The sequence below is a fragment of the Molothrus aeneus genome, chromosome 5 (assembly GCF_037042795.1).
Source record: "Molothrus aeneus isolate 106 chromosome 5, BPBGC_Maene_1.0, whole genome shotgun sequence".
Taxonomy (NCBI): domain Eukaryota; kingdom Metazoa; phylum Chordata; class Aves; order Passeriformes; family Icteridae; genus Molothrus; species Molothrus aeneus.
Genome location: NC_089650.1, coordinates 64,474,931 through 64,492,961, shown reverse-complemented (window position 1 = coordinate 64,492,961; position 18,031 = coordinate 64,474,931). Strand labels below are relative to the sequence as shown.

The window sequence follows — 18,031 nt, the reverse complement described above, 5'->3', positions numbered from 1 at the left end:
GATGTAGAAGTGAAGATGTGAAATACACAAAGCAGCCACAAAGGTGTCTTAATCTTGGCAGTGAAATTAAAGTCTGCTCTAGTGACTGCTACTGTCAAACTGAAGAAAAACAATATTAACTCTGGCTCAGCAGCCTGTGCTCAGCCCTCTGTTGATCTCTGGGTACTTCAGAGCTAGAAGTACAAAAAGCTTTGTAGAAGCCCCTTGCTCTCTGCAAAACAGTCTAACTTGTGAAGGTAGCCAGACAAAAAGCCCCAAACCAGCCAGCACCACTCTGCTCTTTCTAAGGTGTGTATGAAACAATGGTGCAGGGCTCTCATAATCAACTTTTAAACTCACAGCTACTTTTTGTCACCTGTTCAGGAGAGAATCTGGATACCAGAATGCTTACTTTCATCTACAAGTAAAACTGCTAAGATTTAACAACAGAGTTTTGCATATTGTCCTTTTTCTGTCCAGTGAAATTTTCTCCGTTACTAATCAATGAATGGAAAGAGATATTAGCAGGCTAAATAAAAGAAAGTACAAGCCACAAGGTGCTTATTTTCATTTAGGAAGAGGAGTTATACTTGGAGAATTTTATCAAAACACCTGCATGGGTGGCATTTTGGTTCACCCTCTTGCAGAACTGAAGTTTAGCCATTCTTCAGTAACCAAAGAAAAGTGTAACAAGGTACTAGCCATTAATCTGGAGCCTCATTTTACAATGACAAACTGACAGGTCCCCAGTGAGCACAGGAACCTCCTGTATCCTCAGCTGACCACATGAACTGAGCATAGGAGCTCAATCTCATTCACAGTTCCCTACACAGAATAACAGTGATTTCAGCATTATTTACACTAGATGGTAGCACTGAAGACCTGTAAAAGAATGAACCTTCAAAGACATACAGTGTTCTTAAAAGCCAAACAAGCAATTGACTCACCCAGGGGACTTTATTTCATTGCTATGTGAAATGATTTCTGAATTTTTCATCGAGGCATTGCTGGAAATGCATAATATATGTACAGTAATTCTGAGATCTGTTCCAAGTGTGAAATTGCTTTAGGCAGCCAAAGGCTTTCCTGTGGACTCTGAGGGCATGGTTACAACAGCCACAGGGACTGGAGCTGGCTCTGCTTGTGTTAACCCCAAACTGAAGAGGCAACGAGCTCCTGTTGACATCTAAAATGTGTGCACAGAACACAGAGAGGCCCGAGCAGCACAGTCACTGCCAGCCCTGGATCAGAACTGCACAGGCTGCATGGAGCCATCTCAGCCTGGGAGTCCCTGCTCTGTGCTCCTTCCTTACTGCCTTCAAAGAAATTCCCCTGACTCAGGATTTTTCCACAAAATATCCAGAATAATAATGTAAGAAAATATTTCTTTTATTATCACATTAAAGCCCACAGCTCTGAGTACCACTTTTTGAGAACAGCAGACTACCATAAAATCTGCCTTGGCAAGAAAAGGAGATTAAAAACTGAACTAATACAGAGACAGAAGGGGAAAAATACCCTCTTCTTCTCAGCAGGGTGCTGATGCTGCAAGCAAGCAACAATACTGATGTTTGCATCCCCACTTTTTTCACTATTAAGCATTTTTAAAGATGACAGCTGCCTAATATTCCTCCTCTAGTGGCAGCAAAAAAATATAGCGAAACAAAACATTTTGAAGAAATCCAAAAGCATTATGGCCTATAGTTGTAAATAAATGCTCACTTACAAAAATACTGTTTTATTTGGTACTGAATTAGATAATGGGAGAATACAAAATCCAAAGGAAGGCTAAAATCTCTGGGGAGAGGGAAGCTGACTTACTTGACACCGTATCTGTCCCGGAACATGATGTTGTCTCTGTACGTGCGGTTCACATCGAGGTCAATTTGCCGAATATCTGGTGAACACCCTCGTGCTCGACACTTCAATTTCTGGGAGTACAGTAAAGAACACAGGTTTAAAATTGTGAACTCTAAAAGAGCAGAAACCTGCTTGACTGTACAGCTGAGTTGAATTAACTGCCATCATGGGATTTAAAACAAGACAGAATAGCAACTCACAAGAGTAACACTTTCAACTTCCAAAATAAGCACGTACATGCACAAATTCTAGGAGTCAGAAACAGCCACAGAGTAAAGATGCAGAAAGACCCATCCCATAATACACATTTTTTTGACACATCTTTCACAACTCATATTTCAGAGTGCTTCAGCATTTTAAATTTCTTATTGTCATTTCTGAGGCAGGCACAGCACTAGAGAAAGAAAATTAATTTTGCTACTCAGAAACAAGAACCTGAGATGCAAATGCTCTAGACTAGGCTTTAAGGAAATGATTTAGTGTGGTTTTCATACTTCTCCTGTCTATTTCTCTAGCAGAAGTAATAGCTACATAGCTGCCAGTTATTATCTAAATATAGATAATGGACATTTCTCTAGTAATTTCCTCTGTCTTTCTGTTCTACTCTAATTTAGCTGTACAATATGTCTACTTTAGCACTTGCTTTAGTGTTTTATAATTAAATCCATTTTTGTAATTGAGTACTTATGAAACCTGCACAGATTTAGACTGACACCTTATTTTTTGCACTTACAATAATTTTCTCTTGACTTTCATTCCTTTTCACTCTCACTTCTGTCAGTAAATCTGAGTTTGCAAGACCCTGGATTCAAAATGCTATTTTTAGAACATTACTTCTGACTATTAGAGAATACCACAGACAAGCAAAAGGCAAAACTCTACAGACTCTGGTTGCAAGAATAGAAGAATAAAGTAAAAAATGATAATAACAAAGGAATCAAACAGGGAACAATAACATGCATCAAGTCTGTTGAACACAACCAGAAGCTTTAGGCACATGAGGGATTGTAAGTCTTTGAACCAACACAGCACTAACCACAATCTCAGCTATGTGCACCTTTCAGTACAACTTAAACTGAACACCCAGAATGATTTGTCCCCCAGACAGACAGAAAAGCAGCAAAGGGAAAATTTCTAGTTTTAAACACCTGTGATATGCTGGAATACAGGAAAAGAAGCACCCTAAGCCCTTGCAATCTCTCATATGTGAAAGAATAGAAAGGTACCAAAAGTTTGAGAAACAGGAAGGACAGAAGGTTAAGAACTGAAATTTCCCCTGCAAAGAGAACTGAAAGAAGCTATTTGACCTACAATAAATGTTTATTATCCTTCTGACTTTAAGGTGTGCAGTTTGTAAGTGACACTTGCAGTGAGCAGTGTTAGTGTCACTTCAGGAAATAGGAAAATAGAGAGCAGCAAGATGAGTATATCACAAACAAATCAGATAATGATGGAAGAAACTCTTTCTACTTCTGTATCTGAACTACAAACATTTCTTTGTTTTGCATTGAGCATTAGATGACATTAATAATTCCTGAAGATTATTTCACCTATTTTTAAATGCTTCTAACTTTACTTGGCATCCTTTCTCTCAACTACATTATTCAGCATAACCTGTTTTACCTCCTTTGGATCTCTCACTGGTCTTATTGAGGATTTAAAATATAATAGTCAGAAAAAGCAGCCTGTTAGACTCAAGAGCAGGAAATATGAGGAAGCTAACAGACACCAAAATTTAGATAACATCAATACCAACACCCATCTTCTTTCATAAGAATCCTCATCTACTGAGACTCAACCTCAGCTCAGCTCTTGGATACACAGCCTTTTTCCTAGCTAAAACAAGCAATAGGGTGCACTGGAATTTCTAATTAATTTTTTTTAACATTGCATAACAGCAAAGGCTTAATAAAGCCTCTAGCTTTAGTATCTGATATTTTTTTAAATTAATATTTAGTAGAAATTCTACAAACTCACATTATAAAAGTCTTTCATTTCTTCTTTCATCTTCGGAACATCAAGCAACAAAGACCAGACTTGCCCTCTCAACTGCAGTGGGATCCCTTTATAAATTCTCCTATGAAACTGCAAAAAAAAAGAAAAGAAGGTAAAAATGCAGCCCAATTTACAATGCTTTGAATAAAAGGAATAGTATGCACAACATGCTGAAGAGAAAAATGGAATTACACCAAGCATCCTAGGAAAGGGATGACCTGCTGGGGACAAAGGGCTCCAGTGTATTTTGAACAACCAGCAGTGCCATTTGGGACCTCCTGCCAGAATCCAGAGGCACAGGGACAAAACAGACACATGGGCCAAACCATCCCAGGTGATGCTTTCAAGCCAGGACTCTTGCATATAGGAAGGTATATCCAAATTTTGTCACCTTTGCTCAGCAAATTTTGTAATTTAGATCCCAAAAATCAGATTCTTAGCAACACTATTTCAGGATAAGCTACAAATAGCTCACTGTAATTACAGTCTATAAATAGAAATAGCAAAAAAGCAAGCAGCAAAATCACAAAGCTCTAAAAATTATCAGGAAAAACCCAAAAGCAGAACTGATTTCTGAATTCTTCTAAAACTGTGACAGTATGCTCAAATGTATGTGTGCAAGGAAACAAACCTTTTGTGAGATCACAAAAAACAGAATGTGCCATTTCTAAAGCTAACAGATCTCAAATTCTATTTCTAAACTAATAATCCATCTCCTACATGCATATTAAAACATTTGCAAAAACAACAACAAAAGAACACAAAAAGGTGTTATCCTCTTTTGAAGACATATCTAAGACAAGGAAAATTAAAAAGCAACTCTGACACAGAAAATGAACCTTTCTGAAATTATGTTTTACCATTATTTTAATGATTACACAGGGAGACAATTAGGTTCAAAAGAGAACAAACCACACACAACCACTCTCCAATTTTTTCTTCATGTTTATCCCACAATGGAAGTTAGACCTTAAAAATTTCAGTTGACAAAACTACCACTTCCTTTAAACATTTTTATAAAAGTTATGTCTGCAGTAAGAAATATTTTAAAAGCAATGTCCTCCTCAAAGACAGGACTGTTTTTCTTTTCACATATTTCACATCTCCAGTTTTGGGAAATTAATGAACCCCTCACTGCAGTGTATTTCCAACCCTGCTGCCATTTGGAGTATATCAGCTCTTTAAAGGTGTCTTTAATGCCAGCAAGGATTTGTGTCTGGATTGCAGAATTTCTAACTCTTGCACAAGTAAGGTTATGAGTTTCTTTCCTTGTTCCTTTTTCAAATGAAAAACATAAACTTGTATAAGATACAACAGCCATCCTGGAGGCTGCCCACAAAAAAAATGTTGTGCTTCATGAAGAAAACTTTGCTGCATTAATACAAAGAATGCTAAAGCAGCAACACTTGCAGTGTGAGCACAGCTGTGCCAGTAGAGTTTTTTCTGAAAAGATGAAGAACAACATACAGAGCTCCAAAGCAGCCTTCTCTACAGATGGATACCCTGAGCTCAGGTCACACAGGATTTCAGTGTGTGCCAACCCAGACACAAAGGTAACTGCTTGTGAGAGAGAAGAAAATTCAATCTTTTGAAAGCCAAACCCCCAACTGCAGAGGAGTCATCATAGGAAGAGATTAGCCTGTCTACTGGAAAGCAGAATGAGCCAAATTTGCAATATCTTCTCTGGAAATTTGGAAGAAAACTATGGAAAAAACATGCAGTGATCTATGTCCTCAGTGACAGGTAGTTTTATTCCTCAGACCCATGTGCAGCAACAGAGTACCTTCACAACAAATATTTTTTGTCAGCTAATTATCATTTTTTAACTAATTTTCAAATGTCTCCAAGAACAAAAGGTTATTAATGAAGACAACTGGTTGAAAAATAAATTCTCAAGACTACTGTTGTTGCATAAATTAGTATTTTGGGATAAGGTCAGGTAGATGTAAAAGGCCAGAAATAAGCCTTTATAATAGCTAGCTCCTTATCCAAAGAGAAGTAAAACAATTCAAACCATCCATCCAAACTGAGGAGCTGGTCAGGGTTTTCTGGAAAATAAAACTGAAAGAGAAGAATCTCTAGTTTCAGAGGAGTCCATGGCATTTACAATTTTCCCATCTTCTGCACTGCCTAGATTGAAACAGCCAAATGCCAGAAGAGCCCTTAAAGCAGTAAGTAAAAACTGACAAGAGAGAACAGTGGAAGCACTTTTCACAGAGAAGTTTGAAAAGTGAGTTGCAAACATAACTTTATAAAGAGCAGAAAGTACAGAGAGGTGAACAGTTTCATCAGCCAACTACAGCTATGCCAAAAAAAACCCCAAAAAACAAAACAGGAGGAAAGCAAACATTTTTAGTAGCTAAGTTCTGAATTGTTGCGCTACCAAGCAGAATAAACCCAAATAACATTTACAGTTTCCTGCAAACCATTTTAGATCTGTGTTCAACTGACTCTGCTGCTCCATCTATTCTTTGTTGAGGCAGAGAAAAAGCTCTCAGTCATCCCAAGTCATTACCAGATGCTGCCTACAGACTCAGCAGAACACAAGACCAAAGACCTTCACCACTTGATACAGAGGAGAGAAATGTCACTCAGTCTGGCATGGGCTCCAGGACATGAGTGACAAACAGGAACATGGAAACGAGTGTGAAAATTTCACATCCAATGGAAAACTGAGAGGAGTGGCTGATACACCAAGAGGGTTGTGCTGCCACCCAGAGTGATGGTAACAAGCTGGAGAAATGGGCTGCCAGGAACCTCCCAGAGTTCAACAAGGAGAGGTGCAAAGTCCTGCACCTGGGAAGGAACAACCCCAGGCACCAGAACATTGCAGGGGTCACCAGGCAGAAAACAGCTCAGAAGGAAAGGACCTGGGGGCCCTGGTGGACACCAAGCTGAGCAGGAGCTGGGGCAGTGCCCTTGAAGCAAAGATGACCAGTGGTAATCCTGGGCTGCACCAGACAAAAGCATTCCCAGCAGGCTGAGGGAGGGGATCCTTTCCCTCTGCTCAGCACAGTGAGTCCAGTTTGTCACATTCACATTCTCTGAAAATTCCCTTCACCCAGGATTTTTCTCCTGGGAACCCGAGAAGCCTCAGAGAAAAAGGAAAACAATTCTTATCTCATTTGCTTCTCCTGTGTTGTGCTCACATGTGGAATGTGTTTGGAGATTGTTTACCCACAGGTGATTGTTTCATTGGATTCTGCTGTGAGCTGTTTTCACTCATTGGCCAATCAGGGCCAAGCTGTGTTGGGACTCTGGAAAGAGTCAGGAGTTTTCATTATTATCTTTTTAGCCTTCTGCAAGTATCCTTTCTGTATTCTTTAGTATAGTATAGTATTCTTTAATACTATAGTATATACTATAGTATAGTATAGTATTCTTTAATATAAATAGTACTTTAATATAATATAGTATTCTTTAATATAATATAGTACTGTAAAATAATCAATTAGCCTTCTGAGAACATGGAGTCAGATTCATCATTCCTTCCTGCCACAGGGATCCCTGCAGATACAATACCAGTTCTCAACACAAGACAGACGTGGACACATTGCAAAGGGCTACAGAGATGATGAAACTTCACCACCTCTGCCATGAGGAGAGGCTGAGAGGGCTGGGACTGTTTAGCCAGGAGCAAAGAAGGCTCAGGGGGATCTTATCAATTTCTCTGTAGCACCACCCTGAAGGGAGAGTGCAAAAAGGACAGAGCCAGGCTCTGTTCAGTGTTGCCCACTCACACAACCAGAGGCAATGGGCACAAACTGAAACACTGGAGATTCCCTTTGAACATCAGGAAACATTTTTTCACTGTGAGGGTGACAGAGCACTGGCATAGGTCAGGTTGTGGTGTCTCCAGCCCTGGAAACCTCAAAAGCCATCAGGACATTGTTCTGGGCAGCTTGAGCAGGTGCAGGACCAGGTGACCTCCAGAGGCCCCTTCCAAGCCCAAGCTTTCTGTGACCCTGTGCAATGCTGCAGTTTTGTGAAAATGACACAGCTGTGCTGCATCTTGGGGAGTGGGGGGGGAACTCACACACACTTTACTGCAGAATAATTTCTGATAATCATTCAATCACCAAACAGTTAAAGAAAATATAAATGAGCACACTGATTATTAGCTAGCTGAATGTCTTTACCATAAGCACCATGCTAGTGCCCTCTGCTGTCTTTTATGTCCTTATGTAATACCAGGTAAAACATCTGCTGAGAAATGCTGCTTGTATCTGTATACTTGCAGAACTCTCATCTACTTTCCTGCTCCCTCTGAATTACTAATTAAAACAGAAAGTAGAAAATTCAGGAAGTTACTTTTTTCTTCTGCTTCTGGGAAGATGAAATACTGAGTAATTTTAAATAATTTGTGCAGATTAATGCTTTCTTAAGATAATCATTCAAAATAAAGCACAAATACATAAACTCAGAGTTCAGATAAAAAGACACATCTATGAAAACATTCATCATTCAAAGAATGGGGTTATGGGATCTGGGATGTTCCCATCAGCACAGGACATAGAAAAAAGAAAGTGATCCTCAATGCATATAATTATATAAACACAGAATACATAAAAATACAGGTTTAAAATCTGTAGCACATCTAAGCTATTCAGACAAGGACAGCAAACTCCTGCAATTATTAATAAGATTGTTGATCCTGAAGTAGGTAGGAGAAACTGACACTAAATGAGGCCCCATCACATGGGAATTCAAAGGAGCTTCTCATGCAAAAACAAACTGGACTATAAAAACACTCAATATACAGAATGAACTAAAATCCTTATAAAGCAAGAACACAAAAAAAAAAAAAATTAGCTATGATCTCAATGAAGGCCATAAAGTCCAACATGCAAAAAAACCTGGAAAACAAACAACCTCCCCTTCCTTGCCTGGCCCCCATCTCTCCAGGTCACGAACCCAACTGGTTTCTGGAAAGAGAAATGAGGCCACTGTCACACAGCACTGGCCTGAAGAGTGGCAACTGGCCTCATTGCTCCTGCAAGATATAAAGTTGGTTTTCTTGAAAATAAAACTTTCTCAGCTGTCAGGCAGAGCTGCACAAGTAGCAAAGGGACTCTGCCACCTCAAAAAGAATCTGTGATGAGAAGCGTAAGAATTAAAATCTGAAGTCTCAGAAGAAAGTATATTTATAATGAAAAGAAAATATATTTATAAAGGCTGCTGCCTTTAGAGGTTCTTCAGCTTCTGTGGGTTGCAAAAAAGGAAGAAAAAGTGCAAACAGAAGAGCTGCCCCATCTCATTCAAAAATCTCAGGAATGCAAAGAGGGTTCTTCATTAAGGCTCTGTGTTCAGACTCCAAACGAACTGGAGACCTGATTATTGCACTGTGTGTGAATGCCAGAACAGCTGGAAATGGCAGCTACCCTGATTGTTTCTCTTCTTCCTTTCCCCTTCAATTTAGGCAACTTCAATCACAGACAGATGAAGGCAGACAGGGAAAGGCAGCAATACTTTGGTGGAAATACTCAAATGGGAATACAACATATAACAGTTTTATTTAATCTTTCCTGAAAGTTATGATCATACTAAGCCAGGAAGGATTTACTATCTGTGGGTGGTTGATTGTACCCTGAACTACTAAGCAGCAGAATACAAATAGGAAATAAAAGCACAAACAGAGAAGGACCATGCTGAAACACAAACTTTGCTGCTCTGTGACACTTCCTGCATAAGAAATGACTGATGGGGAGATGAAAGCTTTATTTTGACAAATATCAATCAAGCAAAGACACAAGGGCAGTTACACACTTCACAGTGGTATCTGTAAGGACCATGACAACTCCACTGAAAGAGATGCCTAAATAACCACACAGGAATCAAGGAGTTTTATACACAAAGAGCAAGTCAGACAAAATCACCAGGAGGCCTTTATGAATGAACAGGAGTGCCTGGACAATCTCAAACAGAAAAAGGAAGCCTATGGGGAAGACAGAAGGAAAGGCAGTTTGCAGGAATACAGAGAGATTGTCCAAGCAGCCAGGGATCAGTTAGAGAACTGAAGCCCTGGGGAGATCAAATCTGGCCAAGGACATTAAGGCAAGAAAACCTCCTACACAAGGAAGAAATTCTTCTCTGTGAGGGTGGTGAGACCATGGCACAGGTTCCCAGAGAAGCTGTGGCTGCCCCATCCCAGCAAGGGTCCAAGGCCAGGTTGGACAGGGCTCTGAGGAAGATGGTCCAGTGGAAGGTGGCCCTGCTCATGGCAGGGGACTGGAACTTGATGATCAATAAGGTCCCCTCCACCCCAGGCCATTCCATGACTCTGTGACTCTACACTGTTATGGAGCTGTACATGGGCTCACTTTATTACATCATACTCCACTACTTCTCAACTATTACCCAAACACGGTAGAGCCTGGCACATTTCTGGTCTCAATATGACAATTCTTCCATCTTTTTCCAGTTCCTCATGGGCATTCATTCCTAATCTCTGTTCCCCACACCATCTTTTTTACAAGGTTTAGCACGAGAGTTCTAATGGGAAAACAGTGTCAAGTTTCCAGATGCCTCATCTATTTCTTCTTTCTATCTATCTATCTATTCTTATATATATATATATATACATATATATATACACACACACATATATATATATACACACACACACACATATATATATATATATAAAATATATATATATATATATATATATATTCTTCAGTAGTCAAGACCAGGAGAAGATGCCAAGTGAAGCATCTCAAATGCACACACACACTCACCACCGTGTGAATGTTTTAATTCTCTTTGTGAAGTTATGACAAAAGAAAAAAAATAAAGCTGAGAAACAGCTATAGGCAGCTCTGCAAGAGCACTGAATGAGAGTTGTAGTTTGCAATTAGGCATATGACAGTTTGGGATAATGGAATCAAATATATGGATTCATTTACAGTATGTGTACAGTATGAACAGATTCCTTCAAGGCAAAGCTCTCTTAGCTGTATATTATGAAGGCTCATCACAAACAGGCTGTCTAAAGTCCTGTATTTTGTACATACCTGCTGTATACCTGGGATCATCACTTGCTCTGAGTCTCCATTCCTACCTACTTAAGAGCACAATCATGTCTCAAATGTGCCATTTTCCAAAACCAAGCCATCAGTACAATTATAATCTATAATCCTATAACACTGTTACTGTTGCTGTTGCTGCAATGTTCCCTTCAGTGCTGTTTCTAAAGAACACTCATTTCAGGAGCAGCCTGACTGCACAGAAACCATGGCAGTGTCAGGTGATGTGAGTCTTGTAACACACAGGCTGTTCATTTTCTTTAGCAATTTGTTCCTCTAACATTAACCACTTTATCCAGTCAAGTAAAGACAGAAAACAAGACTCAGGAACTGTTCCTGCAACTACTCCTTCCATGCTTCAAGAATGTGAGCTTGGAAAGCTGGTGCATTCTTCCAACACACTTCCAGATAACAATTGCCTTTAATTGTGAGTTTTGCACAGCTCTGAGAACATGGCCAGGCCTTCCATAAAGAGCAGTGACAAATAATGTCTGACTTTCCACTGGATGCTCAGGAGAAGGAGTCAGCTGATTCTTTATTGTGTATCTATCTTCTGGTTCACTCAGCACATAAGAGGTGAGATAGCACAAAGAAAACACCCTTGTTTTTTAAACCTCATGTGCTTCACTAGAGTTCCACAATGAGTGAAAATTTTTCCTAGCCTCAAGGGAAGTCCATTCCTTTATGAACATATTGAATTATTTCGGCCTCTATTTATAGTTCAGCCTATAATTTGTTACATGAACTGAAACTCTTTCTGCTCAGCTGATCTGCCAGACCTTCTGCATGCCTGGTGAAGAGAGGATTATTTATTTAAGTCACTGTCTCGTGGACTGATGTCACCAATGGCTGAAGAGCACAACCACTGCTGCTTACATGACACGTGGTTATTGGGTTACCTGAAAGGTCATATTTAACATTCTCTTTGCAAATAAAGCAGCTGTTATGGAATTTTTTTATTGTCCCTTTGACTTGGGAACATATTTGATCTTAAAATCTCCTTACTGCTACATTAACAAAACAAAGAAACAAAGTCACAACAGTTAAGACCCCTAATTTCTTCTCCCAGAGAAAATGGCAGGACAAAAGGTAGGATTATAAGAAAAACTTTGGGAACAAGTAATTATTTTTAATGCATTCACATCATATTTTAAGGAAATGGACTTTCTAGATTCTGACCTATACCAACAGAAGCCCCAACAGAAAAGGCAAAGACAGCTTGTGTTAATCTGTCTTGTGTTAAAACAGCTTAACACAGGTCTTAAGCTGTGTTGAAGAGTAGAAGGAATCTGAATTTGGGATTCTGTGTCATTATCCACCATACAGCCAGAAGAGCAGCTATGAAAACCCTCCCAGAGCCCAGTGCTGGGAATACAGCCTCTCCAGCAAATTTTTTTCCAGCTGAAATTCTTCCATGATTTTAAGATGACCAAGACTACAATTGCAGCAAATAAAATGCTCAAATGAAATCCCCACCTAGCTTTTAAATCAAGCAGAAGTATTTAGCACCTAAGGGCACACCTGACATGACCCACTCTGTCCACAGATTATTCTGCACACATGAACATAATTCCTTCCATTTGATCACCAATTCTGTTGGGTAATTACTGTTGGGTTATTAAGTATTACTGCATTTTGGAAGAACAAAAAACTTTATTCTTTCAGTGTGGGGTTTGGTTTTTTTTCAGGTATCAAACACAGGCAATCTAATTTCAGGGTATGCATTCTTTCTGAAATGATAGTCAATGACAAAAGCATGCAGAATTTTACCTTTTCACTATTCTTGTATTTTTCCCAGCTTTTCAGCATCTTAAGCCATTTTGTAGTTCTTTCAATTTCAAGGTTCTTTTGCTGAAAAGAAATCAGAAATTTTTAGTATCTCCAAAACAAATCCATTTAAAGTTATCTATGTTTTTTTTTTAAAAGAACAAGTTTAACAGAGCATTATGATTTTTTTACTCAGTCATCTGAGAACAGCAAAGAGTTCATTTCATCAGTTCATTTAAAACATCCAAAAAGACAGCCAACCAAAAACCAAGCAGAAACTCGTATTTTCAGCACTATGGATGAGTTGTATTTTATAAGAAGAGGTTAAGCTCTTCTTATAAGAGGTTAAGTTAACCTCTTCTTATTTTATAAGAAGAGGTTAAGTACAAGATTTCTAGAAGTTTCTTTTTTACATATTTGGCAAGTTACAAAAAAAAAAAAAAACAAACCAAAAAAAACCAACAACAAATAAAACTTCCATTTGTCTTTATACTCATTTTCCAGGCAAATAATTTCTGCTGCAAGCTACTTAAAAGTTAGTTGTCTCTGAAAGGATCTTCTTTCCCCAGACTTGCCCTAAACATCATTAGCTGCTGTTTGCAAGTGATCACACAAACCATCCCTTCTTAAAAGGCACACAGTTAAAATGAACAAAAGCAAATGCATGCAAGAGTGACAGTGCAGGAGCAGAACTGGGAATAAAGCTTTAATTTTTAGATATTAAAAGCTAGAAATCCTAGTCATAATTTTCCTCCTGAAGAATTCAGGCACATTTTCACCTGAATTACCCTGTAACTTAACATCAAGGATTTCTTCTGAAGATCAATTATCTTAAATTTCATTACTGACAAGAATATTTCAGTAACAAGGTGATAGAATGAGAATCCAAATAGAAACAAAGCCCATTTTCTCAAAATAAATAGTTACATTGAGTAGTCTAGCAAATAAAGCCCTACTACCTTAGAGAGTGCCCTTCTGTCTCTGAAAATATTGCTAGAGCTGATATCAGCTTCTCAAATTTGGGGACCAAACAAGCACTTGGAATCAGCCATCTTAGCCCAGGAATTTCAAGGCACTTTGGCACCACACCACCAAAAATCTGTATTTTGTTAGCTCCACTGATAAGACTTGTAGCACTTATTTTTACAGCTCAGTTTTACATTTTGCAAAGTATCTCTGATTATACTACAAAGTTAATAGTTAGCTGTGTGTTGTTACATGTTTTTAATGACACTGTTTCAACTCTCGTAAAGCTTTGGAGCAGAAGATGCAGACTGAAAAGCAAAAAAATGAATGTGTTTGACTACTGCTTTCTCTTCAGAGTTGAATATAAAAAAAGTATTTAGTTTTATTGCAAAGGACAGCCCCTCTACCTCCAACTTCAAATTCAGGGATTAATAAAGACAGGAAGGATATTCATATGGTTAGTGATTCAATCTGGTAACAATGTAAAAGTTTAATTTTAAAGCTCCACAGGATACTGAAAAGTTATAAATATTTTCATTAAGTATTTATAAAGTCAATTGCATCCAAAATGTTGGGGGGGAATATAAAAGAAAATTACTACTTATAGTCCCAACAGAATCCTAATTTTACTTCTAGCTTTTACCCATCAGAATTTGTACATTCTTTCTTGGCTACCAATGCAATACAATGGGCTTCTTTAACTTGCTGAACTTCTTTAATCCAGGAGCCCAAAGCCTTGCATTTGTAGAAGTATAACTTGATGAGGTTTAGGTCCACCCTAACTATGTATGATAGGTCCACAAAATGTCCTGGAAAGAAGTTGGTTTGGATTTTTAAATTATTTTTTGTTTGAATTCCAATTCTGTAAGCCTGACACAAGTATAAAAATGTGACGGGGAAAAGAAGTGCCTCTACTCTCTCAACCTTACCTAAGTACTCATGTTGCAATCAACTGCCCACATTCCTCTTCAGGTTCTGGCTGTGTTGGGCAATATCTCAAATTAAATATCTCAAATAAAAGCCTTTTATATTGTTTCCAAGATGTCACAACACTGTTTCTGTTTCTCCTTCACACTTGCAACCCCTTTAAGGAATCAGCATTTTCAACATCTCTTAAAGCAGCTGTTCTTTAGGCATAGTTTTTATTCCTGCAGGAATAACAGGAAGTCAGGAAAGGTCTCTGCCCTCAATAAGTTGTTCATGTAATTGGTAAGAAAAATAAAATCCTATCTGCTTCCACAGTCTTTTTGTTTGTATGTTTGATCTCCTTTCAAGATTTTTGGTCTTTTGAGCCAGAAGCTCACTTCAAGTGTATGTTTGTTCAAGCTTTTATGTCTTTGTGTCAATTTACCCATTCTCAAGTGATGCTACTGTAGTCAAAATAGCAATTATTTTGGTGTTCAGTTCTTGAAAACTTTTAGCTATTTCTTTCCCTGTCTGAATTATGTTCACTTTTATGTCTAACAGGTACAACACTGAAAACACAGACAGATCTGAGGCAGCTCATTGCAGAGCAGAGGGATGCTGCTACTGCTCTTTCAGACAAGTTCCATGTAGTTGTCACCAAAAAAAAAGAAAAAAAATCCATTTATCTGTCTTCTGAGTACATTTTACACTTTGAAGCATTTTTGCCATTGGGAGTAACAGAATCCCTAATTGAAGCAGAGCTGGTTTCTACTCTCATGTCAGTAAACAATGCACTAGTGAAAGCACAAAATAATGGAAGTGCCAAGCATCCCTCCCGTGTGCAGCACCCCACCTTCCTGGAGAGCACACGTGCCAGGGGCTGAGCTTAAAGCAAAGCTTCAGCAGAAACCTCCCCAGAACCTGCTGAACTGCTCCCCAGGGAATTTATAATCAAGTAAACCAATGACAAAACCTAACTGAAAATTAATTACAAAACATTTTACAGAACTTCAAAATCAGAGTCAAACCCAGACTCCAGATTTTCTGAGGTCAGTTCTCTGTCTCCTTTCCTCCTCCAGAAAATCTCTCCTCCCCTTGTCTTATCTCAGATGTGCTGGATTATTCATGTCAAGGTTAAGTAGTTCACAATGTAGGACAATGATTTGATGCATTTGAGGCATCAAATGTGCAGCAAAGTAATGAAGCACCAAAATGAGTAATGATTACTGTTAATGCAGAGTAAAGGTATTATGACCAAAAATACACACACACAAATACACAGAAATCCCAGCCTAAGAGGTTTTTGGTATCTGAAGAACAGATTCCAAATTCACAAGGGTATCAACCTTTTACATAAGTTGCCAATTATATGAAAACTTAAGTTAGGAATATTTTTTAAAATTTACAAGGCAAGAGGAAAGCCTAAACAGTTCTGCTGAGTAACTTAAAAAGACATTGTGCAGAAAGGTTTTAATCTTAGCCTGCAATAACATAACACAGTAATCCTTATGGATGGTGTCTTGAAAATTGCAGATTCTGACAGGAGCCAGATAAAGCTCAGACCAGCAGAGGTCAGGATACCATAAGGAGTGTAACCAGGAGTCTAATGCAGGAGCATCACTGGATGATTATTAGAACACACTAGACTTGCAATCCAACACTGACTCCATAAATACAGTTTCTTTGCTGACACTTAGAGACAGTACAAACAGAATTTAGGACAGAAAACTAAGACACTATTTCCCTCAAATAATTTAAGGCTAACTACAAAGCCACAGTGAATCAGAATTCAAAACACATCTAGCACAGTAGCTGCAAGCTGCCTAGTACTTCTGCTCAGAGACTCACCTCCCCTGCTGTGTCCTTCTGACGGAAATGAAATTATACATACACTCACTGTGTTATTAAATGTAATGAAACATGGCAGGAAAAGGCAACTATTTCAGGCTGTGTATGCAAAACCACACATGAACCAAGGCAAAACAAAAGAGACTTACAAGTTCTACACTTTCACAGTAAGCATCTCTTACTAGCTTCAGTATATAATTGAAGCACAAAATAATTAATTTTCAGAAGCACTGCTGTTCTTAACACTTAAAGAGCTGAGCTGCCTTGAAATAAGTCATTCCATCCTTTTTCCATGTATTCTAGTGATTTCTGCAGCCAAGAGGGCTAACTTAAACTTACAACTTTAAATACTTAATCTTGACTTTTCTGATTTCATTTGGTCTTGGAGGTAACAACAGACCCGGCCAAGGGGAAATACCAACAGTAACTAGGCCCAGACAAGCAGAAACTCAGTTCCCCATTATTTTTTTCACATTCTCAACACATCAGTTGTTAAACTACTTCTTCTCCAGAACCCTCCAGCAGCAGAAGGAATTTTGGACCAGGACCTGCAGCAGCTGCCAACAGGACCTGCACATCTGAAATACATCCAGCCCAGCAACTCAGCATTACAAGGGAGCCACCACACCACGGTGGCAGCAGGATATTTGTCACCATTTCCCAAAGCAGCAGAGCAGCCCAGGCTCCTCAGGACACACCTGGGTGTCAGTGCCTCCACCTCACTCACATCATCCATCCCCCTGCACAGCTGATGGCAGCTCCAGGCACAGGAGCACAGCTTTCACTCTTGCAGGGCAGAGCTGACTGTGAGCTCTTGAGTAGCTCCATTTCCTTCACATAATGGGAGAGGAATATTCACTCTCACTGACAGGAGCAAATGTAAAAACAAGTGGGCCCCCAGGGACCTGTGGGTGAGCTAATGTGGCCTCAAGGACACAGCTCTTAAGGGACTTAGAATGTGCTTCTCTGGAAATGCAAATCACTAAAATGCTTCATCAATTCATTTCACAATGATTTATATTTTTAAAAGCTGTAAATCTGTAAATGTTTACTTACTAGTAAAACCTGGAGGACAGTGGACTTACCTTTTCTATCACTGCATCATGGACAGGAAGCTCCTCTGGACTGAAAACAAAGAAAAAGTTTAGATCAGTCTTGATTGTTCTTGGCACAAAATCATTTCTGTATAGGCTCTTACAAGTCAGCACTTACACCAGCAATTTGTAGTAACAAGTGAACAGAATTCTAAACTGTAAAGAACTAATATTTTAAGTACAGAACTAGGATTTTAAATCAAAATAGTTGTATAACTTAAGAAAAACATTGCATAGCTTAAGAAAACTTTTTTCTTCTATAAAAGCACTCTGTGTTGTACTTCTGCACTGAAACCCAAATTATTTTTGTTTTGTTTTCTTTGATCATACTATTGTTAGCTGATTTACCAACAAAATAAAAAAAGCTTCCTCCTTTACTACTGTGCTCAATGAAAGGCACTGAGACTTTGCTTGACTTAGGAGAGTTAACTCACAGGTTCTCAAAACTACAAATCTCACTCTAAGTAACAAGCAGGAAGTAGCAGGAAAAAATTCGTTTTGTTACTAGGTACCTAATTAATACTAAAATTTAAGTCTTCTCACTTCTTACCCTAAGCCTAAAAAGGCAGCTTAGGGATTGAAAGCTTTGAC

At 38.7% G+C, this 18,031-nt stretch overlaps 1 protein-coding gene across 3 annotated transcripts in view; it reads right to left on the bottom strand.

Annotated features, from left to right (window-relative positions):
- Window positions 1-18,031, bottom strand: part of USP6NL (USP6 N-terminal like) — a 114,556-nt gene that overhangs the window by 24,046 nt on the left and 72,479 nt on the right. For all 3 annotated transcript variants that reach the window (XM_066551012.1, XM_066551010.1, XM_066551011.1), the window contains 4 exons: window positions 17,432-17,471; window positions 12,630-12,710; window positions 3,817-3,924; window positions 1,801-1,910 (listed from right to left, as the gene is read on the bottom strand). In XM_066551012.1, coding sequence (XP_066407109.1) covers window positions 1,801-1,910; window positions 3,817-3,924; window positions 12,630-12,710; window positions 17,432-17,471 — 339 coding nt within the window. The remainder of the gene's footprint in view (window positions 1-1,800; window positions 1,911-3,816; window positions 3,925-12,629; window positions 12,711-17,431; window positions 17,472-18,031) is intronic.